Genomic DNA, 27,944 nt, shown 5'->3' with positions numbered 1-27,944 from the left:
ACTTAGCACTCAGGAGGGTTTGTAGAATGAAAACAATTTTATTCCTGGTATTGTGGGGTTTTTTTAGAGGAGGACAAGCTCTCCAACTCTCTGCTCCCTAAAACTTTGCCTATGACTATAACTGTTAGCCATCACTGATTCCTGGAGATATGGCAAAGCTGTATTGACACCACTGCTGAATCAATATAAAATGTAGTTACATTCCTTGTTTTATTCCCTAGAATCCTGTGTTGTCCAAAAGTTCTGATGGATGAAGATGAGAAAGACAGAGCAAAGAGGTATGTGTTACATTTACATTATGTACTAGACACACCTGACACCCCAGCTACAACGTCCAGCATGTACAAAGTAGTTGGGGTTTCCACTGTACTGTAACTTGGGTATCAGAACCTGAGCACCGTCAATGATTATTTGGTGCTACAAGGTTTTCTGTTGCGTACAACTTTTTAAAACTGGGTTTATTTATTTGGATGTTGGCTAAAGTGAACCCATGGAGGGCAATAACAAATTTTATAATTTTAAGGATGGTAAACTAATCTAGTCTAGAGCTTTGTAAAAATTTGAAGAAACAAAGCATACGCTAGACACATGGTCCCTTTAACTTTACCCGTTGTCCCCATTGCAAATGCATGGAGGATTCTGTACAACTCCCATATGTTTTTGGCCCTTACCCTGCTCCCCTCTTTGCTGAGTGTATTTTTGAGTGTTCTGGTATGTCCAACAGCAGTGATTTGAATTAGTGGCTGACAGAAGAAGGTTTCATCATAGTCTTAGAACTAGTTATGAGCGGCTTGTGTCTGGTGAATCTGGGCCTGACACCGCCAAGTTGTAGTCTTAGCACCTCAAGCGTATTGAATAGAATATCACTCTGTCCAACTACTTCGATATTGAAACTGTGTAATTCTTCCTTTAACGCAACTTGAGTTCTTGGCTTAATTATGCAAGCACCAGGAAAAAGACCACACTGTGCATCAATAATGTTTTGCATAATTCAGGGAAGTAATCCAAAAGCTATCTCTTTTACTATAAAGCACCTACGGCAAACGTGTTTATTCCAGAATAATACTACAGAAAGCCTCTTCATATGTTCTGTTCCATCTGTTAATTGAATACCCCAGCTAAGAGGTGACACGGTGAGAAGTTGTCACATAATACAAGGAAAAACCTGGATAAGCCACCCAGGCCCTGCAACAATGTTGAGATTATTTTAAAGGACTCTTATGAACATACTCTTGTATCACTATAACTGAAAAATGTGTAATTTATATCCAGACGAGGTGAAATGGAGAATGCAGAATGTATTCTACTCATTAGACTAATACATTTATGATGTGACATTTAACCCTTTCACAATGCATTGTCATTAATGGGTTGCCCTTAAGGGGTTAAAACAATGGTAAGTTTCCTAGGTAACACAGGTCACACTTGTCAGCTGTCTTAACCATTCATAGTAATCAACACCGGTCACATAACTATTAGTGAATCAGGTGAATCAGTCCTAGAGACTGAGAAACTCACACACCGGTGATTAGGTAGGTATGTTCTTGGCATGTTGGCAACTCTTAGGCCATGTGACTAACATGGCCTAAGAGCCCAACATAGCAAACATAGACTGCCAGTGCCCTGTAGTATTTAGTAAATGCGATGGACACACACTAAAGCATATCAATGTCTTCTTTGTCAAGAAACATTTAGATTAGATACATTATGGAGGGTAGGAATACTATGTATGTGCGCCTCAGTATGTCTACATATAGTGTATCTATTTCTCCTTCAAGAACTTTCTGTACAGAAAGGTAAAAAGCACCCGCATCTAAGACATGTAAAAGCAGACCTCACTGCCCAGATGTAGAACATGGTCACATCGATTACTCTACTTCCTCAATAGCCGTTCAGGGCACAGAACACGATATGCACTCTAATTAACAGTCTGGCTTATAAAAAGATAACTCCAAACACGTCAGATTAAAAGCCTACCGCATCAGTCAATGGTTCATTCATTTTTATTGATGTTCTAAAGTGAAGATGGCTTTAAAATAAAATATCATGCGTGTTCTGGACAGCTGGTAGACTAAGGTGACCGCGTGTAACTGCGGAGACAGTTATTAAAGTTGGATTCGAGCCCGTATCGGCTAGTCCCGCTATTCAATATAAATTCTAGTCACTTCACAGTTTTCTTTTTGACGTGCTCATAACCCTTTTTTCCATATGTCCATGCAGAAACTATGCAGGAAATGTTTGGTCACACATCATTATTAGCTAAATATTTCGCTGCTGGACAGAATTAAAATGTTCTGGAGCTAGACAAGTTCTAAATAGTTTATTTTGGTAACACCTGCTTCCTCATCCTGAAAAATGACTGCCTCGTCTAATTTATGGCTTTGCTTCTGCAGAGCATTCACACAGATGCTAATAGATCAACAGGGGAGTGGTATATGGACAAAATAAAAATATATAATATTTAAATATTTTTTGCAAATCTATGTAAATGTGGGCAGTGTGAAAATAAACTATTTAAAAAGTTACAATTTTATGAAACTTGACTGATATATTTACTGCAATTTAGGCTGTTTAAGTTAATTTCTGTCACCAAAAACAAAATATATGTAGCACCAGCCTAATGATCATTCCCATGTTTTTTTTAGGGCGTCACGGAACAAATCAGAGAAGAAGAGGAGAGACCAGTTTAATGTCCTCATTAAGGAGCTCTGCACAATGTTGCAGGGTCATGGACACCCTCTTAAGATGGACAAGTCCACAATACTGCAGAGGACAATCGATTTCTTGCAGAAACAGAAAGGTATCGTGTACAGCAATTACTGGCTCCTCACTAGGAGCAGGCTGAAGACAGAAAATATTGAAGTTTTTTTCCGCTTTCGTAATCTGAACTGAAATAAACGTGTGAGTGTTTGTTTTACAGAAATCACGGCACAGACTGAGGCCTGTGAAATTAGGCAAGACTGGAAACCGTCATTCCTTAGCAATGAGGAGTTCACCCAGCTGATGTTAGAGGTAAGAAGCCTGCTGATGTAGTAAGTGGTGGAGCCTTCTTGGACTTGAAGCAAGGTGGCACTTTCCACTCCTAAAAAAAGTCTTCTATCCTCTGCTTGCTCTTCTGGTGACACGGAACAGAGATGTCTACCCCTGTGGCATAGCTCTCCATGACTAGCTGCACCTCTGAGCTGAGGCCAAAATAAGCCCGGAACTGTGATGATTGTATCCACCAATGTAGTAGAATACTTGTACATCCTTATCACCTGATTCCTTTCAGTGTACTGATCAGGGCCGGACTGGGACTGAAAAGCAGCCCTGGAAAAATTTGGAGACCAGCCCCATATAGTTTATCTCACGGTCGCGCTCTTTAACCACACGCACCCCTTATACATACCCGACTCACACTATTCGCCATTCTTTTTATCTCATTATTTGTATTAAAATGCCAGAAAGCAAAAGTTTTAAAAGGCCCTAATAAATGAAATACATTACACATAATGGGATCAAAACATTTGCTACAGCGAACATTTTAGATGAAAAAGTTCAGTGGAACAAAACAGTGATCACATTATTCTTCACGATATTCTGGTAAGAAACTTTTGTTTCTTTATTAATTCATGTAGACTATTTTTTTCATATTTAATAAAAGTTATGATTGAGACATGTTTGTTTTTTTTTCCTTTTATTTGACAACCTACCCCCGAGTTATGCACATCTGCCCCCAGGCTTGCCACTCTGCCCCCCTGATATGCCTTCTAACCCCCTATATGCCACTCTGCCTCCAGAAATGCCTTATACCCCCTATATGCCACTCTGTCCCATGATATGCCTTTTAACCCCCTGTATGCCACTCTGCCATATAGGGGTCAAAAGGCATATCATGGGACAGAGCGGCATATAGGGGGTATAAGGCATTCCTGGAGGCAGAGTGGCAAAAAGGGGGTTAAAAGGCATATCATGGGGCACTCTGCCTCCAGAAAAGCCTTATGCCCTCCTATATGCCACTCTGCCTCCCCGATATGCTTTATACCCTCCTATATGCCACTCTGCCCCATGATATGCCTTTTAATCCCTTATATGCCACTCTGCCTCCCTGATATGCTTCAATCCTCCTATATGCCCCTCTGCCCCGTGATATGCCTTTTAACCCCCCTTTTGCCACTATACCTCCAGATATGCCTTTTGACCTCCTCTATGTCACTCTGCATCCAGAAATGCCTTATACCCCTATATGCCACTCTGTCTCATGATATGCCTTCTAACCTCCTATATGCCACTCTGCCATATAGGGGGTTAAAAGGCATATCATGGGACAGAGTGGCATATAGGGGGGTATAAGGCATTTCTGGAGGCAGAGTGGCATAAAGGGGGTTAAAAGGCATATCATGGGGCACTCTGCCTTCAGAAAAGCCTTATGCCCCCCTATATGCCACTCTGTCCCATGATATGCCTTTTAACCCCCATATGCCACTCTGCCTCCCTGATATGCCTCAACCCTCTTATATGCCCCTCTGCCCCGTGATATACCTTTAACCCCCTTTTTGCCACTATACCTCCAGATATGCCTTTTGACCTCCTATGTGTCACTCTGCATCCAGAAATGCCTTATACCCCTATATGCCACTCTGTCCCATGATATGCCTTTTAACCCCCTATATGGCAGAGTGGCATATAGGGGGTTAGAAGGCATATCATGGGACAGAGTGGCATATATGGGTATAAGGCATTTCTGGAGGCAGAGTGGCATAAAGGGGGTTAAAAGGCATATCATGGGGCACTCTACCTCCAAAAAAGCCTTATGTTCCCCTATATGCCACTCTGTCCCATCATATGCCTTTTAATCCCCTATATGTCACTCTGCATCCAGAAATGCCTTATACCCATATATATGCCACTCTGGCATATAGGGGGTTAAAAGGCATGTCATGGGACAGAGTGGCATATAGGGGGGTAAAAGGCATTTCTGGAGGCAGAGTGGCATATAGGGGGATACACTTACATACACACACATGCTGAAAACACATTCAAAAAAAATATTATACATTTTTTACAAAAAAAATACATTACTTTACTCACCTTCTACTTCTCTTCACTGACCTGACATCCGGTGCTGCAGCAGTCTGAGTGCGAGGGGGCGGAGCTTCCACCTCACGCTGCTCCCATCACTATGCAGCCATCGGACTGCTGGGAATGTAATCTGAACGGCCGGTGCGTGCTGATGCCCCCGGCCGGAGCTACTTTAACACTTTTTTTTTTTATTTATATGGTAAGCAGGATCGGCTCGCCATATAAAGTAAAAAAAAAAGTATTAAAGCAGAGCCGGCCGGCGGCATCAGCACGCACCGGCCGTTCAGATTACATTCCCAGCAATCTGACAGCCGCATAGTGATGGGAGCAGCGTGAGGGGTGAAAGGTCAGTGCGAGGGGGCGGAGCTTTCACCCCTCACGCTGCTCCCATCACTAGGCGGCCATCGCACACGGCTGCTGGGTGCCGATGCGGTCGGCCGGCGATACTGTAATACATTTTTAAAATTTAATATGGCAAGCCGGACCAGCTTGCCATATTAAATTAAGAAAAAAGTATTATAGTAGCGCCGGCCGCATCAGCACCCAGCGGCCGCTCAGATTAGATTTCGGGCAGCCTGGGGGGCAATTGCCCCTGGTCCCAGCCCACGGACCTTCCGGCCCACCGGGAAATTTCCCGGTATCCCGGTGGGCCAGTCCGGCCCTGGTACTGATTACAGTTGGCTCAGAATGCTTACCAAGTCCAAGTGGACATCAGTAGATTAAGACCCGTTCGGTGGGTATGTGCAAATTTTGAAACTCACTAGGGTTTACCTGTGGTTTCCTGGTGAAACCCTGATTCCTCTTTGCACCTCTAGGGAAACCCCTAGGCTGTGCCCACTCGCCACCCTCTCCTGTTTACTCTCAGCCAACCTCAATCCCCATTTAAGTCTAACTGGGACTAGCCATCCACCATACATTTGGCCTAGCCCTGCCTTACTCTCCCGTAAGTTTCCAGGTAAGAGTATGTGCCTTGGAGTATTAAACCTCTACTGTTACTTACAGCAGGGCTTTACAGCGAGAGGAGCATTTTGCCAGTTTAGTATCAAACTGCACAGTTAGCAATGCACTTGAAATGCTATATTGAAGTAAAAGCTATTTTGGAGCATATAAGATTATAAGGATATTTCAATGACATAGTGTAATCTCTTTAACTTCTTTTTAATGCATATGCCCTCTGCAAAGCAGCATTTAACCCTTTCGATCCAACATATTACCGGTATATGCTGCCCTACTTCTTAAAGCTGTAATAGGCTCTGGAAGCAACTGCCTGTTGGATTCGTTGAGCCTCTAGAGACGTCTTACAGAAGAAAATTTTCCTTTCTATTTTAACATCTGTTCCTGTTAAAACATAGAAAGTGTAAAATTAATAAGCTTCTTATTTTGATATTAAAGTGTTTTATATTATCCTTCTGTTATTCTAAAATATATTGTTATACGCTGCACGTAAATTACATGCTGAAGAAGTTACTAGCAGTTCCTCCTTATTAATTCATTCCAAGAAAAGCAAATCCTTTGCTCTGTATAATCCATTCTTCTTGTCTCTTTTTTCCACTTGGGCAAGTGGAGGCACAATTTGACTACAATTAGTTTTTTGTAGAACAGGGAGTGTATAGAGTTGGCACATGCAATGCCGTAATTATCCGTGTAGCAGGCTGTTTGAAGAAGCTATGCTGCTTAAGCCTGCTAGGTAAAGTGAACTTGGTATACCATCAAAGGACAAAGAGTAGGAGTACCATGGGCTTGGTTGAAAACATGTCTATCCTGTCCAAAGCCCCTTAGGTTGTGAGCTGACCAGTATCAAGGACAAGATTTTGTACTTAGATCATGCATCTGAATTCCGTTCCATAACCTATTTACACAGAAATCCTGGCACGTTTTTTGTTGCTGGGGGTAAAACATAACCAATCTACACCACAACAGCCCATCATAATTGCCGCCCTAGTGTCTACTAGCCATATGAGGTTTGACCAATAATTAAAAAAATACATAGACATTGGGATCATTCATAGAAAAGCCAGTCATTTTAGCAGTTTAGTCTAGACTTTCCATAGAGTAGAACAAGTTTAGATGGGTACATATCAAGGTCTGTTAATATTCTAATTATCCAATTTAAATGTAACAGTAATAGTTAAATGATCCTATGGATGGTTTATTCTACTACATAAAACCACAACAGCAACCCCATCTAATAGCTGGTACGAGGGGTGGAAAGAGGGTAAAACATTATAAAACTACAGAAAAGCATGAGTAACTGCAGAAGATGAAGCGGTGGAGGGGAACCATACTTGTGACTAAGATTCATTGAGTTGGGTTTTAAGGTGCAAACCAGGATTGTCTTGAAGTTGAGATGTCATGTTATCCATTACAATATAATCTCGAATAAATATGAAACTCCAATTATTATTGTGAAATGTTCCACAGGAAGGGTCTTAATAGCCGATAAGTTTCTAGCTGTTGTGACAGGCCTCCCTTTTCCTTGGGATTTTTGTCAAAGATCTTGGCTGTAACCACACTACCACAGTCTTCTAGGGTAAATGAAGTCCAGGACACATCCAGCTCAGCTTCAATGTTTATTTTAAAGGAATAAACAGCAGCAGTTGTAAGCAGAATAACAGTCTTTGCTTAGGACAAAACAGGTCACAAGTTACCATCAATATGGCTTTGCAGAGAGAAACCACCCCTCAGTTTATCAGCTCTCCTAGCTGGCATAACAGTGGCTTCCTCTCTGAATCAGGCTCAGTTCCCTTTACCCTCTGCCTGCTAATTAATCAGCCACAGGTGAGCTGCTCCTGTCCAGAATGCACACTCTGGACTGGATCAATACAGCAATTAGTGCTGTTGGAGCACTGGCCCACCCTGCTCTTCCAGATGCTCCGCCCCAGGGACCCTTACCATGTTTTGCAAACTGCCAGTAGTGCAGTTTGTAGTCAAACATCTTTCCCTGGGACATATTTTAAGGCAGACTACTATTGACCAAGGCTGGTCTAATAAACCTGCCATCTACCACTTTACCAGACCTTGTGTCACACTGTGTACTATATATCAGATGTCCCCTACTTTGCCTGGAGAATATATTAACGCTTAATAAGCTGCTGTAGTGTTGCTAATAATGACACACCTGAGAAACAACAGAACTACTGATTTGCTTCTTCAATAGATTAAGGACCTCCATAATTAAAACCGCCATAATCCTATTTACCTTCAAGTACAGAATTAGACAGAGCGGTTTTATGTTGGCTAAGAATGCCGGGTTACAGAAAGGTCTGCTGGAATAATGTCAAAATTGGGTATTTTTTATGCCTAGTTATCCTTGGGAAACATATATATGGGTAAAGCTATAAGACTACTGCTGTAAACCATTAGTGGGTAGTAAGAGGTAATTAATGTGATTACTCTGATGAAGGTGGATTTAATGCTGTACAAGTATCTCTGTTTATGTAAAATTCTGCAGGACTCGCGATACATTGTAATACTCAGATGCATGTATTTCTTAGTACCACTTATTTATTATTAATTATTTGTGAATTAGGTATGTGACATTATTTTCCTAAAAAAGAGCAACATTCACTAAAGGAATTATTCTACCATTCGTTAGTTCAGTATCTAATATAAACATACATTTAAAGGGGCAATAATAATAACCGGCTTTTCTGGCATGGACGGATTTATCATAATCCCCACTATGCTTTCGCTTTCTTTCCCTACCCCCACCTTATAAGAGATGCACTCCTAGCTGAAGTTGGATGGTACGGGATACTGATTGCCAACTAGCCCCAGAACTGGCTAATGGGAGACCCGATCATCCCACACAGAAAATCCTTCCATTATATATTTATTTTATTTATAATACATTTACTAATGTATTGTACAATATATATATATATATATATATATATATATATATATATATATACATGTGTATGTATATGTTTATATATATATATATGTTTAGCGATGCTGTTTGGGGCAGTAAACTGTCCCTATGAAAAAATGTTCTTGATTACCTTTTTAAGATAAGGTCACCTTGTGAATTCTGAGTAATATAATGTTATTTTTTCAGGTCTCCTGACACATTCGTAGCAGAACGATAATGAGAGGATAATAAATGCCTGACAAAAGTGATTTAGAATGGTGTGGAACTGCCAGATATAATGACAAGGCGCTCAGATTAAATCATGTAATGATCTACAGAATGTATAGCCGACACTTATAGTATAGTGTAGGCATCACAATAATGATTAAAAATGGGATAGAATTTTACAGAATATCACGAAACTGTTAATCAGCACACTTATCTTTGGATATGTACATTGTAGCACTGACTTCTGCTGTGTATTTTCTTTTCAGATGTTCTAAGCTTATTATTATTTCTAAAAATAAATCCAGCTAAAAATAAATAGGATTACCATCTGTATTTGCTATAAATAAACCATGCCTGGCGCTGTCCTTAAAAAAAAAAAAAATCAATTTTCTATTGTCTTTCTGCGTCTTTTCATTAGGCGCTGGATGGATTCCTCATCGCACTGACCACAGACGGGATGATCATTTATGTATCTGATAGTGTTTCATCTCTTCTGGGTCATTTACCGGTAAGTTTGGTCTGTTATTCATGTTTAGTTTCAGTTTGGTGCATATGAAATAGAAATCTCAAGACCAGTGATGTCCAACGCAATTAGACACCAGGTCCAATCAAAAATGAAGTGGCCAATGTAAGGAGAACACTTAAGGTGCAAATGATGGAAGTTGGCCAATTTGTTGACTATATTTGTGTTTTGGTCTTACAAAGAAACTATTTTTTCGGGTTGTAAAATGCGTCAACAGATATTTCTGCCACTAAAAAAAGCGTTGATCTTTTCTTTAAAAAGAATGTGCTTGAGTTCTTTTTAGGTCACTGTCCCGAAGGCTACAAATATTTGCAGCACCATTGTCTATCTGTCTGTCCGTACATTTTAGTACATATTTATAAATCTTTTACTATTATTCAATCACATTCATGAACATGACAAAGCATTCTTTTGTACTAGTCAGATCTGGTGGACCAAAATATATTAAACTTTCTGCCAGAGCGAGAGCACGGAGAAGTTTACAAACTACTGGCACCACACATACTTATGACGGAACCCATCACTCCAGAGTTTTTCAACAGTAAGTTTACTACTTATTATTATTATTATTTTATTACTGATTGTATGTGATGGAAGTGTATAATATATTAGTAGGACCAAACAGCATTTTTTGGAAAAAGGGACCATATCGAGAGTTTTTCAGGTGGACTCTGGTCAAGGTGAAAATATAGCATCTCAGTATGGAGAGAGGGCAGATGATGGTCTCCAAGCTGAAATTTTAATTGGATGACTGGGGTTTATTATAAAACATAGTAACTGAAGAAATTGGACAACATAGCAAGGGAAAGCACAAAGCCTCTTAAGGTGTGTGGGGCTGTATTTACGGTAGAGAGTGCATTAGATGTATGGAGAAAGGACAGGGAATAGGCAATGGTGGGATGTGGGGCTCTTCAATTTAGGAAATGGTCAAAAAAGACCATATGTGGATGATTAGCGTTTTCTAATGGACATCCATAGTAACTTATTTTCATAGGAAAAATCTGTGAAAATGTGCTGGTCAGATTAAGGCGTAAAAGGCCATGGTTATCATTAAGCCACATCCATTTGTCTTCCATAGACTCCATAAAAAGAACCAGCAATAAATGGCACATGTATAACCAGCACTAAATAACACCTACCGCTTTTCTTTTCTTTTTAAGATGAAAAACAAGTTGAGTTCTGCTGTCACCTGGCAAGAGGAAGCCTCGATCCTAATGAGCCCCCAACATATGAATATGTCAAATTTGTTGTAGATTTTAAGTTTTTTACACATGGTGAGTATTGATGTTGGGTAATAAATGAAAGGGAATCATAGAATGCCGATCTATGTGTCTATCTACCTCTAGATATATTGATATAATATATGTGTGGATATAGATATACAGAAGATTTAGCATATGAGTATGACACAGCTTTTTCCCATTAAAAAATGCATTGGCTTCCTTTGGGCATAAATTAATTATTTCCTTTTTTTTTAAAGTTTTTAATTTATTTTCATACAAGCAAAAAATGAGCACTAAAGGGCTCATCCCAGCCCCATCCCTAAATACCTGGCTGAATGCTATTCACAATGCATCTAGTGGAACTGTAGCGTCGATTATTTTGCAGTAAATGTTCAATCTGTTAACGAGACGAATGCATTACTTAAAGAAGAAAGCAGTGTATCGTAATGTAATGACATGCGCAATCAACTTTGTTGTGAAGTTAATAACAAGCTCCCATAATGAGTATCCATATTTAATCAGCTAATTATCAGATGAGCATCAGCCGTATGACTAATGTCATTATTCCTAATGCCAGCGTGACTAATGCCAGTATATTTTCTTTAGTAACATTGAGCATTTCTACTTTTATGACAGGAAATACCCACTTATGATTTGACTTAAGCTGTGTATGTTTTTATATTACACATTGCGGAGAGCCTGTTGTATCCAGCACTGACAGGGCGCTCTGATACCATGTTGGCATAAGAATAACCCTGACATTTACTGAGATTTTATTGAGTTTCATGGGTCTTTCACCTTACTTCAGACATCACCAATTTCCACTAACTTTTTGGCTTCAGTTGTGATTTTGAGTTGAGTTCCTCATGTTTGCTTGGGCAACGGTGACTCTGAGGACCACTCGATTTGTAGTGTCAACGAGTCACTGTCAATGGCACGTGATTTGACCGCAAGCTGTACTTTAAGAAGCTTAAGTTGGGTGTCTCTACACTGTTAAACTAATCTGATACAACCTACACACTTTTCTTGACAAATCGGAGCCGTACAAAAACTCTCATCTGACCAGACAGCTTCTTGTTTTACACAATGGTATCCCAATGTGATCTCATGTGGTGCAAATCTGAGATTTAAACCACATTTTCCATTTAACATAATCACTTACAGAAAATGTGTATTAAGTGGCTACATTAACGCCATTGCTAGCTGGCAAAGACCATTTCTCTAAGTGTTTCTTGTGAATGCGAGCACCTAACCGCATATGTTGACATGTAATCAATTGAGTAAAATTGTACATTATTTAGCATAGTTTTTCTGAAAACTCCATAGGATATGTCCAAATGTATCTTACATCCATTCTTAAACATTTTTAATTGGAGATTAAATTTTTATCATTATTAATACTTTTTGCACCAGTAGATTCCATTGCATTATTACAATAAGAGAGAATCTGCAGCACTATTACAATGAGAATACAAAATGACCAATACCTTGAAAACTAAGGCATAGTAGTACAAAAGAAGAATATGGTCTTCTCTTGTGAGCTTACAATCTATTAGGTAGAGAGGGAATCAGATAGGAAGTGAATGGCTACTTGATTGACATAGGAGAGGAATGACAATTTGATTACAGTCATGGTGTTGTGGAGACTTCGGGGGTCTGTATATTTCAAAGATGTTTTTTTATCGAGAATGCAGGTTTTGTGTTTTTCTGAATAGGTGTTTTTTTTTTAAGCGTTTTATTAAGTTAATAATAATAGTGTGTGAATAATATACACGCAACACTTAAATTGACTTTTGCAAGGTCACAAACCTGAGGAATAGGCTAACTTGTCTTCCTGTGTTTTGTCCGTGATTGACGAGTCTGATAAGATCATACTGTACAATCTGCGTTCACCTGAACTTCTAAGAGAAGGTCACTTGTATTATGATCTGTACAAGATATATGGTGGTAATATTTGCTGATGTGGGTGTCTGTCACATTGTATTACAGTGCCTACATCTTCGTATAATGGCTTTGAGTCAGCTGTTGCAAGGGCATTCCGGTCTGCCAACGAGGAACAGATATGTCTTGTAGCCACGGTTAGGCTTGTTACACCGCAGTTTCTGAAGGTGAGTGCAGTCACGATATAGGATGAAAAGAGGTTTTACAAGGCACTCCGAATCCCTGTGTATTTATTCTATTATTTTGAGTGCACAATAACCAGATCATAGCGTAGGAGACCAGCAAAGGCTTCTAATCTAAGTACGGAAAAGAAGGATAGCTTATTGTTTTCAGCTGTTGTGAATATCAGAGTATATGAATAACAGGAGCATACAAGGAAATTTACTATGAATACTCTTAAAGTATACAAGGACATCGAAACACAGAAACAGAGTCTGATGACGCATAAGAACCATTCAGCCCATCTAGTTTTAGATTGTGGGCCTCTTTTTATTCTCCTTAAATAAACTCCTCTCCTGTCCTTTGTTAAATCTCTTTAAGTATTTCAACGTTTCTATCACAAACCCTGTATTCTTTTTGCAGGAATTGTGCAACATAGAGGAACCGTGTGAAGAATTCACATCAAGACACAGTTTAGAATGGAAGTTTCTGTTTTTGGATCACAGGTAAAACTTCCCATCCCATTTCGATTGCTTTGTGCGGATAATTGTTACGCTGGCTCGAGCCGTTGTAAGAGCTGATGTTTGATGATGTACCAAGGATCACGGAGTAAACCCCTCTGTCAGTCAGTATCGCTTACATACACAACCAAGGGCTAAGTGTAGGTTTTCTGGTACCCTGGGCAAACTGTGTTTCCAGCACCCCTGTCTTGCATGCACTTGCTTGCGGACATGGAAAAGAACCTCATAATAACGCCTACTGGTCCATCCCTGGGTTTGCCTATATGGTAGGACCAGCCTGTTTGGAGAGTTCCTATGCTGGCTCCTCAAAAATCCCAAAGTTCCTACATATCCTTTAATGAGCCACATTTTAGAAATAAATTTGAGAATTAGCCCTACCTTACGTTTTCACTTCATATTTCTACAACAATTATTGAGTAAGTGGAAAATGAAAATGTATTTTTTTGAATATTTTATTCAAGTATTGTTAATCGTCCTTCAGCAATATCAAGCCGAGCATTGTCTACCAATCTGTTAGACTTTATGCTTTATGTGCAGGGGTTCATTGAGGCAGAGGGCAAAATACTTCCAAATGATACGTTTGTAAATGCATAAAATACGCTCTTGCTTCATTTGTTTGGGCACAGTAATCTTTATCAGACCTGGCTCAGCATAAACACAAAAGGAAGAGAAATGTGTCAGGATGGCCGCACCTTTTAAGTACATATACACACCCAGGGCAAGGACATTTGTGTTATAAAAATGGGCTTTGGGAGATGGTGGAAAAGGTGTGAATCTCCAATTAAAAAATGTCCTAGTTTACAAATGCAAAATGGTTAATGCTGTTATGATGAGGTGGCGCATGCTTAAAGCTGACACCTTTACCCTTCCCTGGTAAATATATCTTATATATACAGAGCCACGGCAGCTGCCAACATTTAATGTTTTTTTTAGAAATGTATATTTTTAATATACATTCTAATGTATTTTCTTTTAAAAAAAATATCTCACAATATTTAGTGTTCTATGCAAAACCACAGCCTTGTGAAGACCAGGCAACTTCAACAGCTAGTGTGTGCCAACATTGCCCCCCCTTTCCAACGTAACAACATAGGTAAACACACTTACACAAAAAAACACACTTACTCATACTCACTAACACACACTTCATCTCACCCCACTTACACAATTACACATCCATGCTCACACACACAAGTACACATCCAAGTACACATGCATGATCAAACAAACTGCAGGGCAGAACTTTATCTTTGCTGGTCAGGAATAGGGGAAAATTATACGCATCCCGGAGCACATGGTCGATGTGGCCCCCCTAGTTATAAGTAATGTACACTTTTTAAGGCTACTTCAAAAATAGATTGAAAAAGTGGAATTTTAGGAACTGAGATGTGTTTTTCTGAAGGTTTCTTTGGTTAGAGATACAGGAGGTACAGATATCATCTCTTCCGGGCATAGAATGTGCCGGTTGAAAGCTTCTTAGGGGTAGCTAGATTGAGACCGGTTGCTCGCTAGCTTGTTGAAGTTCCTTTTGTTTTAGTAATACGCTGATAATCTAATAGCACATATACCCCATACCGGGACTCTATGAAATGTAATGTAAATAAATATAATAATTAATAATACATTCAAGGAGAAGGAAAATGACAACGTCTTTGAGGTACTTTTATTATTACAGCATTTGCAAAGCTTTGTGAAATATATTGTAATTTTATATACTTTTACATTAATGCTCTCATCAAAAATATTCTAAGTGCTTCTGTGCTTGTATAATAAATGATCAGACAGATTCAGAGTTGGCATTTCAAAGAGCATTGTCCAGTGTACATTAAATTATTTTACTATCAAACAAAAGAACACAACGTTCAGACCCAGACAGACTGAATATAAGGCAAATGCAAAATATACGGGTAACGTATTTAAAATAATACATTTTTTAAGACATATTTCTGAAAATATCGCTGCAGATTCCTTCTTCTTGGCCAAGTACATGAAAACATTAGAAAAAAAGATCAGGCCGAGAATGCCTTGCTGTAGAAATAAACTGTACATGTAGGCATTTATTTGGGGGGTTTCTATCTTGCAATTTCATATTTGGTTATAGGATAAATGGAATAATTTACAAGCTACTAGAATTTTCATGTCTTGCAGGCTTGGGCTTTCTGTCGCGGTGTGTGTGGTGGGAAAGGGTACGCGTTCTTTATTGATTTGCTGGGCTTTGGGATAGATGTAGTCTTGGGCTGCTCTGTTGGAGCTGGAGTCTGGACCATTTGTTTTATCTTCTTCTTTAGCTTATTTAGTTGATTTTCTACCTCTGATTAACAGCTATTATTTATCAGCACCCAGGAGAGCCTTATGGGGGGTTCATTGAGTTGAGCTGAAATATCTTGCCTATAATCTGTTAAACTGGAGAAAATCATTCACACCATCCGCTCTAGGTACATGGCGATCTCATTGAGTTACATTTTGACCCAGAAAATAGACAAACGCCCATGAATGCATACACCTTTATGATTTAAGGCACCAACATCTTGTCTATATTTTTTTCTTAATGCAGTAAATCTGAGGCTAGTGCGGCGTGTGCAGTGCTAAACAGAAATGCACCGCATTACACTCCATAATGGAACTGACTCAGCCGTGGCCCAAAATTATGCAAGCACTTTTATACATTTAATATGAATACCTCTTTGTACGCTAATGATGCTTCATCCATTTCATATGCACTTTGTCGACTAAACATAAAAATTCATAGCATGGTCACAAAAGCCTTTAGAAAGAAAATAGGTCGACCCATTCAGTTCTAGTACATTTTGTTATTGGGGTGAGTGCAGCTTTAAGAGTTGCAGCGACATACAACACAGGCGCCAACAGCGATAAAAGCGACGTTCAGGCGTTCTAGAATACACTGCGAGAGACCCGTGAAACCGCGATGTAGAACTCAGAAAGGAAGTTTATGGAATAAAAATGTTTTGATAACATACATGCAAAGGGAGGGGCTCTTTAATAATATAGTATTAGCGGAAGGTGCCTCTAATAAAAACACAATAGGAATTATTTCGACACACTCGCCACATAGTATGGCAAATTTGCTTTTATATTTTGTGTTAGCGCATACAGTTCCTTTAACCTTTTTACTGTCAGAAGAATATGCCATACCAGTTACAATATATATATATATATATATATATATATATAGCTTTAGGGCAACCATGAAAGTAAATGTTAAATAATATTTAATGATATTTTTAAGGATATTTGTTGCACGTCTTCTCCATACAAATGTAGCATGGTCACATAAAATAGGTGACAAATATAAATTAGTCTAGGTTCCATCTTATATAATATGATTGAAACACATCAACAAACTAACATAAAAAAATACTGGTAATAAAATGGTCTTTTTTGTCTTTTTTGCTATAAAATAATATTATACACACTTATTAAATGCCGTATTTTCAGCAGGCAGTCCTGATATTCGGTCGCTGTCCCACCTAGCAGCCCCACTATCTCGCTTTTGGTGTGTTGAGAGACGTATTTCCCTCTGAGGCTGCCCTAAGCCTGACCCAGCGCAGAGCCCTAAACCTGACCCAGGGCAGAGCCCTAAGCCTGACCCAGGGCCGTACCCTAAGCCTGACCCAGGGCAGAGCCCTAAGCTGCCCACTGTGCATTCACATCTGCATTCATGTCTTAAGTGAGCACAGTGACTTTGAATGGCGGCTTTGAAGGCCTGTGTCAGCTCAGCACAGGCCTTCATAGCGTAAATAGGCCAGTTGGGGAGATCTGAGATCCCCTTGTAACCAGTCCATAAGGCAGCAACACACCAGGAGGGGTTGATTGCTCTAGAGGCTGATCTCCCCCTTGGTTTTGCTGCAGAGACTGCTGCCCCCCGGACCTGCTAGGTCCAAGCCTAGTCATCCTAGGCCAGTATATATTGCTGACCGAATTGGGAGATCCTCTGATCATGACTGTCCCATCGATAAGTATCATTACGTCCATGTTGTCTCTCCACAAATATCCGGCAAACCAATGCAGAATCTTTAAAATGTAATGGAATAGATGAAAGAATAAGAGTAAAATCAGGTGCTCATATATTGAATTCAGTGTACCAGCGGTAATGTCATCCTGGCTGCTGAAACTTTACTAAACACTAAGCAAGATCTGTTCTTGGGACTGTCCAGGATAAAAACAGGAGAGTGGCCGAGTATGTAATGGTGATGCGGGAGTTACTTTTAGGAACATAACATCATTGAGAGCGTTAATCCATGTTTCAGCTGTGTTATATATTGAATACAAAGGAGTTCAATGTTACTGCTATTTTAAGTCATAAAACTAATGGAAGAAATAATGCTGCAGTGAATAAAGAAGAGCTGATTAACGGTACGCTGCGCAGCCACCATCTATTCCAATTTATCAAGCAGATTCTGCTTTTAGTGCATGCAGCAGATTAGAGGAAGCAGTTTAAGGTGAATTTACTTACCTGCACATCGTGAAAACATGGCACGTTTCATATTTTTGCATTATTTTAACAATGTCGTTTTAGGCACCAGTTCAACTCTGGTTAGAACTCAGGATTTTAATCAATCAGAACTGAATGTTTTAATGAGCTTTGCCAGAATCTGTGGTTGTGCGGGATATTAGCGAGTTTGTCCTTTAAAGAAGATGATTCATTCTGTCGGATTATTCCTAGAAATGATATGAAATTCCTTGGAGATCACAACTGATTCCCAAGCCACAAAGCAGGCTTAAATCCCCCATCCCTTCTTTCCACCCAAGTCCTACCCCTTTGCAGGTAGCTATTCAGCACATCCTACCTCCAGCCCAGGAGGCAATAGACTCTGATGGATGAGTGTATGTAGGAATCATTATAATGTGATTACATTTGTCCCTCTGATGAACTATTGTTTTCAGTAAGTGAGTGAGCGTCACAAGATAACCTTGCTTAGCAAAACACAATTGTTACTAGAAATGTCTGAAGATTCCAATGAAAGTGGATCTCATTACTTCATGCCAGAAGAGACTGCTATTAATCTAAATATTGTATTCGTAAGTTTACCAGCTAAAGCTGTAGCTTCTGTTAACATATGTTCTTCTTCCAGGGCTCCACCTATAATTGGTTACCTACCCTTCGAAGTGCTTGGGACGTCAGGCTATGATTATTATCATGCAGATGACCTGGAGCTCCTAGCAAGGTGCCATGTACACTGTAAGTTGTTTTCCCATTACTTACTGAGAAATAGATGTCTTTTCAAAAATGCATTACTTTCATTCTGTGATAATGTTCCAACTCTCCATCAGGCTGAGATTTCATATCCAGAGATGGTGTTAAGCCAAAAAGATTATCATCCAGATATATGCAGTCTTAGAGTATACCTATATATATATATATATATAGCCCCGTAGGTTGACTATAAAACCATCCCTGATTTGAAACACTGCAGTGACCCTAAACCTTGAAAAGTCTGATTACCGGTTAAGAGCGACTTATGTGGATTAGAAACGCAAACTTGATCTCAACGCATCCACTAAAAAATTCATATTCATATTCATGTTAATATACCTATGTAATTGAGTTTAGAGATCATATAAGCCATCTGTATGATGATATGAATTTCACAACATTTAAGTTATCCCCCCTCTGCGTGAAGTTACTATTCCTCTTTGGTTGCAGCCAATGTAAGGGTTAGTGTGTGCAATTAGAGGTAATGGTAAGCTTGCAAGCACGGCCCCCTATCCTTAATGTCTTACGCTGCCATTTTATATAGCTAGATGGATCTATACCTCTCGTATTAGTTAGCCTAATTCTTTTAGGCAGGAACATTTTTGAATAAAAGCTCCCAGTCTTCTCTATTTATTAGGGACTCCTTCATTGAATTGTTTTATAGTTGAGTCCGGAGTTTAGCTGTTAGTCTAGTGATAGCCTCAGAGTAAGCCAGGCTCCCTTTGATGGATAGGCAGGCGTTCACTTAATTTTATGGAAACAATTGTAACCTCAGTAGGTCACAGGGAGATCCTGGTGTTGGGGTCTACTGTGGGTTCATATTGCACGTTCTTCTCTATATGAAATAAGAAAGTGTGATTTTATAAGATTATTAATAATAAAAGATATGTTTTACTCTCTAGTTCATGTATTTTCACATAGGCAGGGGTACTCCCTTTTCCTAGAGTAAGAATAACCGAGAACTGCATAAATTGTTGCCGCTGTATATTTAAAAGATAATAATGAATAATATCATTAACACAGGGAATTAACAGGACTGTTATTTGTACTGCTTCTTACTTTTTTCACTATGTCTAACATCTGTTACTTTGTTTTGTTTGTTGGAAACCAGTGATGCAGTATGGAAAGGGAAAGTCTTGTTACTACAGATTTCTCACCAAAGGCCAGCAGTGGATCTGGCTCCAGACACATTACTACATAACATACCATCAGTGGAACTCAAAGCCGGAGTTTATCGTCTGCACTCATACAGTCGTCAGGTATCGTTTTCAATAAACATACTTCTACTACTACTTATGAGGATTTTAAGATCACAGGGGCCATCTGAGCTGAGTACTGTGAGGTGTATCCGCAGCTGATGGGAGTTGTGGTTTCAACCCCCTCTTTTCACTATTCATTTGAAGGGCCAACTTTCCCCAGTGAGAAGGGCTGAGCTGACCCTGTATGATGCCTAATGCAAAGGGTGAAGGTGAAATCCAGCTATTCCAACTAGACTTGTGCACGTGGACCATTCTGACAGTTTTTATGTTTCGTTTTTGGTCCATCCTTTTTCGGACAACACATTTAATTTCCCGCCTTTTTAGGTTTAGAATGAAGTTCGGAGGGCTTTTCCCGTTTCCCATTTGGAAGCTACATTTGTTGTCACTCACCTTCTCACTGTCCTCTCACTCTCTGTCAATCTCTCCCTACCTTCTCCGCCAATCACTTCCATGTCCCCATCTCCTTTCCTGCGGCTCTGCTTCTTGTTATTCGCTTCTCCTGTCTTCTGGTTTCTTCTGTCTTGGTCCGCTTCTCCCCACTATCCGCTGCATTGTCAAGACCTCCTGGATTTGTGCAGAAACACTTCTCTTTCTCTATGAGAGAGTATGCGTGATTGAGAGAGAGGGCGAGAGTGTAAAAAAGAATGAAAAGAAATGAAAATTCAGATTTATTTTCATTAGTTTTGTTCATATACAGGGTCAGCCCAATGATGGTGGCTGTTTATAGAGTTCAGTGAAGTCAACACATGGAAACCACAACTCTTTTTTTAGTGGATAAAGGGCGTTTTGTGCTTCCAAGTACTACTCTGTCTTTCTCTGTCTGTTATCTGCATACCTGGCATTCAAAATATGTTTCGAAGAATTTTTGGTATTTACTAGCAAGACATGAAAACTTTTTTTTCATAATGTCTCTGGAATTTTTTACGTTTTTATTCTCTTTATATAATATTTGAAAGTGTCTTTCAAGTTCAGTTTATTTCCCTTAGAAGGACATTGCGTAGGACAATATATTGTTTTGAATTATCCGTCAGGGCTGGATTGGGATTCCAGGTTCATTTTGGCATAAAGTCCCACCTTGATTGATGTAAAAACAGTTAAAAACAATGTTACCAGCGCTTAGGTGACAAAATAGCTACAAACAAAACGGGACAGCAAATCATTGTTATCGGGTGGATATTAATAAAAAGTAGATAGAGTGAATGTAGTTTAAATTAACCCCTCGCACCTTGCCTTTCAAGGCTTGGGTTCCACATCCATCTCTATACCTGGGAACTTTCTAAATGAGCTGACCCTGAGACTCTTTAAACATTGACCCTTTAGTAGCCAGAGATTCTATGTAATTACTAACCAAATAGCTGTAATACCCGTCTTCATGGAAACCCTGCTTTGTCATTATTTAACTATATACTTAATTGAGTCACCTGCATTGAAGCAGGGATATCAACCATAACATACTGGCAGCAAAAGCATGAAATTAAGAGTCTTAGCAAAAGAAGTCACCTCCAGACTCTGTGACCTTGAGAATCTGCCCCTTCACCCACACATTGGGGCAAAAAGGTGCATGTTTCTGACATGGTGATCTATTGTCTTTATTCACTATCGTGTACACCCTGACACAGCATAGTTATAGTTTGGCTATACAGCTATATTCCTTCCACAGCTATTATTAAACATAAGAGTAACTTGGTCTTCTTAACTTTGTGTTCTGGATCGCTATGTGAGTTGCAGCTTGAGAAGGCTAGAAGTGAACCTTTTATATAAAAGGCATAACTTGTCAACAAGTTAAACCAATTAGCGACGGCTAAAAGGATTCATTTGCTTCTGCATTAATTAAAGGCTGCAGTATTTACGGGACTGAAATAAATCTTTTTAAGTACTAAAACTCAATTATGTGTGATAAATAAAAATATCAATTTATAAAATTGTATATAAAATGAAGTGTTATTTGATGTGATCTTGATTATGTGTTACCGTATATATATTTAAGAATTTGTGTACGTGAGCGCCTGTTTTAAATACAGTAAATAGCGCCCTCTAGCAGCAGAAGCGGAATATGTTCTTTTTTCCTTGATTGGATAATATTATGTATTTTTGATTAGAGATGTGAACTGCTCTTTCTCGTGTTCTTTCTCATATTTTACGTGCGAAAGTGATAAAAGCCATCCATCACGCACATGACAAAGTGCAACTATTAACATTCACGTTCCCCGTGTGTTATTTGGCACTGTTTCGTCTATCATCAGTTTCTTCCGCACCTGGTTTATGGTCAGTCTCTCCAATGTCAGCACTTCCAGCATATGTGCTGCACTTTCCCTTTGCATATACACCCTGTATATTACATTTTCATGAATATATAATCATTTCTACAGCTATGCTGAGGTTCGAGCTGAAAGAAGAAGAGATCTGGGACTGGAAGAATCAACGTTAGAATTAGCCGATTCGGCGCTAAAGGTACAAAGTTATGTACGAATGTTATAAGTCTGATCTACCAAAGCATACATTTTCCCTGCAATCTCAGCCAACCAAGTTTATTTTTAAATGTTTCTCATTGGGGTCTATTCACTAAAGGCAAGAGTTTTGTTGCAGCTCCTAGACTATACATTATGAAGGTCTATCCGTGATGAGATTCTGCTGCAGGAATAGCTTGACTGGCCCTGTATAATGCATAGTTAAATCAGTAAGAATTCTTTAAAGTTCTTCTGAACAGTCAAGCGATAGTAAAACAACAAATCCCTCCATGTATCTTTAGTGAATAAACCCCCTTATGCCACATTTTTATCTTTGAGATCGCAGTGAATTACCGTCCCTATCCCTGATGTCTACAATAGTCTATTAATACATTTGTGGGTGTCCAGCAGGTCGAGGAGCTACTAGGGGTTTTTTATTTTGGAAAATATCTTTTGGGTCTGTTCACTGTCGCTAAGGACTCATTACATAGCCATGATTTATAGCACCCCTGCACATTTTGACAAGGAGCCCCTGTTTTCCTTTCTCTTCCAGAGTCAGAATGCTTACTTAGACATCAGACAGTGCACAGCTAACCAAGAAACGAGCCGGGACAGAGTGTCTGTTTCATCCCATAGTTCACGAAGATCTTCTCATACAGCTCTCTCCGACTCTGCCTGTATGTATTAAGTTATTTATTCATTTGCAAGAAACGCTAAACATGCAAAACATGCTTGGCTTCTATTATAGATGTTGAGTTTGGTTTATCAAATAAATAGACAGTATATATATATATATATATATATATATATATAGTAAATGCCAATGAAAACCTGCAGCTGCACGAGCAATACCAGACAAAGTTTTTGTCTTTAGTTTACAATAGCTGGGTGATAAAGATTACCCTCGACTACCCCTGTCTACAATTCCTATGGGGTTCAACCAGTCATGGCTGACCCAATGATCTCCCAACACATGAGTATTATTATTATCTAGTTATTCAGTGGGTTGGCCACTAAATGTCACTACGGCCAGGGAAGAACTGAATATTGGAGTGATACATTCTGAGAGTTATGTATAGAAAGCAGTTCTAGAGCAAAGTGGTATACGTGAAGCAGTCAGTACAGCGACCAATGTGTCTTCTGATTGCTCCGCTTTTACTACTTTGTAGCAGAATTGCTGTTTATATATAACTCCCGTTGTCTATTGCCACTCTTCAAATTTCAGGTTATTTGTTCTCTCATTCTAGCCACCTCATCAATGAGGCATACCGAGGCCAGCACCCCCTCCAGACATTCATTGCAACTGAGCCAACAAGATAAACCTCAGATGAGAATGACACCAAGTGCAAATCAGGTACCAGCCAAAAGATCCGCTTCAACTGATTGTGGAATGAAGGATTTTCACATTGACTTATCCATTTTAACAAAGCATTGATAGCGTGAAAACAAAAGATTAAACGGGCAGTCATTTAAAATTATGGCGGAAATTGTACGTTTGGTAAAAATATAACATGTATGTATGAAAATACATAATAATGTTTTATGTCACTTTCGGGCTGCCCTCCTTCTGACTCATCTTCTTCACTATCCCTTTTTTGCCATCCACTATCCCACCACTCCCTTTCTCCATAACTTTGTTCACAATTGTGGACATCTGATTTCCTTATTGCTAAGCTTAAATTACACGAGGGAGAGTTTTTAATTGCTATTTGAATTTTTTATTCTTTCATTTGATGTGTTTACTCTGCTCTTTTTCCAGTCTGTATTAATACCTCAGGCTCCGTCTGAACACCTATCTCAACATCACGTTGCACAACAAGCAATTGCAACACAACAGGCTATTTTGGTAAATGTTATATGTTCTGCACTGGGGGATTATCAGATGCCCTGACATAAAGGGTCCTCTTAGAATGCATGATAGAACCCACCTGGTTTTTAAGTTATATTTCAGTGGGTTTTATTAGATAAGCCTAGAGTCAGTAACTGAACAGATCTGTTATTGTATAAGATTAAAGAAGGGCTCTTGTCATAGAAGATCTGTTCCTTAACAAAATAGCCAGAAATTAAAAATGTACATTGTTACGTGTTAAAACTCCAGTATGTTCATAAGGTTGGCATTTACCCGCCACTATATACCTATAATTTATAACAATTTTGTTGGAAAGCACCGTATCTGGAGAAATCACTGTAGAAACCATTGAAAAGTTTTGACGTCTCCAAACTTTGCTCCATGGTTGTTCCAATTTACCATTCATATACTTTACAATATCTTTTGATGGTCAGAAAAAATCTTTTAACAGTTTTATTTTGTTTCATTTTTAGCCTGTATACCCCTACAATTCCCAGCTAGGGATGGTAAATCAACTTAAAGAGCAGCTGGAGGAAAGAACACGAATATTGCAAGCTGACATCAAAACACAACAAGAGGAGCTCCATGTGATCAAAGAGCAACTTCAACTAGTGCAGGATTCCAATATGCAGGTAACGTGGAACCCTCTAAATGGGGTTGCCTTCTATTCTAGAATCGACCAACTAAAGCAGCCTTTATTGTGTGCACAATTGAACAAGGACCGTGTTATCCCCAGCTGGATTAAATATTTTAATTATATATGGGGGACAGGAGAGATGACAACATTTTGTGGTAGCCATCAAGCCTTTATTGAAATGATTGCACCCATGACACCATGGAAATGTTAGAAAATAAAAATTTTACGTGTACCAGAAGAGAATGGAGAAAAAAAAGATTAACATTTATTGGTGAGGTAGTTCCTGATAAACGTCATTTAACAAATTCTGAACTGTATGCACATTAACAATTATTTATTCACACACATTTTCCCTTCATCCTATGAGTGGAAAAATCGTGGCTTTCTTCATGCTCTTCTGTTGTTAATTCCATGGATAAGTTGATGAAATATTGACTAATTCCGTTTCTTCTCTCTTTCTGTTAAGATGTTGATGCAGCCCATGACCATGGCATTTAATAGCGTACCACAGCAACAAGATCCAAGAAGAGTGTCCCGGCAGCCGACTCAGACAGCGGCAGTGGGTAGGCCAAGTGTGGACATAGGGAAGAAGTCTCAGAATGTCATGGGCTCTTCTAAACGTTTCTGTGGGTCTAGTGTGTCCTCACAACACCAGTATGTGACATCAAATCAGGTATGAATCTCTGCCACTAGCACAAATCTTATCATATATATATCATGATTATCCTGACAACACGTAAACCTTGAATCTAAAATGTATATCTTTTTACTATGAATGTGTCAAGATTTCTGTTTTACTTGTTGAATCAAAGAGATATTTGACTTTAAATTGTATCAAAACCACCATCCAGCAAACCATAGTTGTATTTTTAACATTAGTCGATATTTTTAACTTATCTACATTGTTTGATGCATAAAATATAGAATCCAACACATCAGCAACACCCTCAAGTGCAGCATCATCCACAACATCAACAGTCTCATCAGCACCACCAAGTACAACCATCACACCCGCAGCAGCCGATTCCACCACAGCAGCACCAGCAGCAGCAGCTACAGCAGCAGCAGCAACTGCACCAGCAGCTCCAACAGCAGCAGCAGCAACTACAACAGCAGCAGCAGCAGCTGCAGAAGCAACATCAGCAGCAGCAGCAGCTACAGAAACAGCACCAGCAGCAGCTACAGCAGCAACGGCATCAGAGGCTGATGAGAGGGAATCAAGCACAACCGTCAGCGTTGTCGGTCCAGGCTCATAGTAACATTGTGATGCCCATCTACGGGAATACCATGATGTTCTCCCAGACCCACCCCACCACTGCCCCTTCAAGGGTACCAGCTGAGACCGGAGACAGACAACCATCAGCAGACTACAACCAGGACAGGCAACTGAGGTACTAGCTAATGCATAACATATGTAATGCTACCAAGGGTTCATAAGATTATTCACAAATATGAAAGTCAGTGAAGAATGTAATCTTATCCTAATTCCCCTGATTGTGTGCAGACAAAAACATTCCCATGAAACATTTCTTCTTTAATGCAGAGAATCTTAAAACCGTAAAACATGAATGACATTTGATATGTTTTTTCTGAATTGTAAGAAAGTTTAACAACAACAAATAACTCAACTTCAAATAATATTATTATTATTATTTGCCAACTCTTCATTTTATTCTGCACAGATTTGTACAAGATCAGCAAATGAGGCCTCGATCCTTACAAATGCAGCCAATCACATGCAGCGCGGTGATATCGGCTCCGCCCACCCCATCTTATACGCCTTCAGTTATGATCCCTCAGGCCTCGTTCACCCCGCAGCAGCCCCACTCAGCGGTTCACCTCCATCCCTGCCAGCAGCAACAGGTCCAGCCGCAGCATTTGTACCTTCAGGTAAGCGCGTTCTCACGCTCAAGAGGGCATGTACCTCAATAGATCTTCTCATATAGGTTCTCTATAGCAGCAATGAAAATATTTTGTGAAGGGTTTAGCTCAAATCTATGATTGGATGAGTAGATGACTAGTCAATGTGTAGTATATACATCTATCCTTAAAAGCAGAACAGTTCTGTCAGTGGTGTTAAATAATGAACCTCCAGTTCCAGAATGAAGCTGTGAAAACCACTCTGATGATTTTGGTGAGGCTGATGTTGATGTTGCAACATACATAGAAAATATATTCTTTCTTCTGTAAGCTCTCATCAGGACGCCTTCCAACATGTCCTCAACTTCTTTCCAGATGAATGGAGATGGGATACTGTTTGAGGATTTAGGCTAATATGTTGTATCTTCCTTTCCATGAACCCCAGTCTGTTCTTCACTCTTTCCAGATGCAGCCTCACGAGTCAATGCAAACTGGACAGACCCAACACATTTTCCAGCAGCCTCATATCTCACAGCAGAGCACCATGGGCTATTTTCTTCATCCTCAGCATCAAACCCAGTCTGGAAACATCGCAGACCTACCGGAAATGCAGTTACCATGACAGATAGAGGAGGCCATCATACCTTCAAGGTGTATTGTAGTTAAAGAGAACACAAGGCTCCTTACAGCTGTATCTTAAAATGACGTTGGATGGATTAGGATTGAAGAGTAACTGGTGAACTACTGCGTCTTGATGGCTAATTTGTATATTTATATACACATTTGCTTGGTGTATTTATTTCAGCATAATGAAGCAAGGCATAAAACAACCAACCAGCTATAAATACAATAGATTCCTGCTGCCTTTAAGTAGAACTAAGAGTGACTGCGCTCTAATGTATCGAACTTATACACAAATTATATGTCAGGGGCTTTTTAAAGGTCTTGTCTGCCAAAGTTAACTAAGCAAGAGACTAAAGACTATTTTATATAATATTTATAGTAAACGATTCTCCAGGGTAATAACACTGTAGTTATTGTTTCCGTGGGCTATTTTGTATGTTTGATTTGTTTTAAGCCAGCGTGTTGCTGAGCATTGCATTTTGGGCAACTGTCTCATGAAATGGTCAGCTCTTTACACTGGAAAACTTCAGCTCAAATGTTTTTA

At 39.4% G+C, this 27,944-nt stretch overlaps 1 protein-coding gene across 1 annotated transcript; it reads left to right on the top strand.

Annotated features, from left to right (window-relative positions):
* The first annotated feature begins 246 nt into the window (after positions 1-246).
* Positions 247-27,398, top strand: PASD1 (PAS domain containing repressor 1). The gene is made up of 19 exons (XM_053473564.1): positions 247-278; positions 2,646-2,800; positions 2,921-3,012; positions 9,561-9,650; positions 10,086-10,206; positions 10,826-10,939; positions 12,878-12,996; positions 13,412-13,494; positions 18,603-18,709; positions 19,836-19,983; positions 22,353-22,434; positions 22,984-23,107; positions 23,678-23,784; positions 24,190-24,276; positions 24,753-24,911; positions 25,383-25,589; positions 25,874-26,307; positions 26,599-26,806; positions 27,243-27,398. Exons 1-19 carry the CDS (start codon positions 247-249, stop codon positions 27,396-27,398), a joined length of 2,625 nt encoding a protein of 874 aa, XP_053329539.1.
* The last annotated feature ends 546 nt before the right edge of the window (positions 27,399-27,944 follow it).

Source organism: Spea bombifrons, chromosome 8 (genome assembly GCF_027358695.1).
Source record: "Spea bombifrons isolate aSpeBom1 chromosome 8, aSpeBom1.2.pri, whole genome shotgun sequence".
NCBI classification, from domain to species: Eukaryota; Metazoa; Chordata; class Amphibia; order Anura; family Pelobatidae; genus Spea; species Spea bombifrons.
This window is presented reverse-complemented; position numbering and strand designations above follow the sequence as displayed.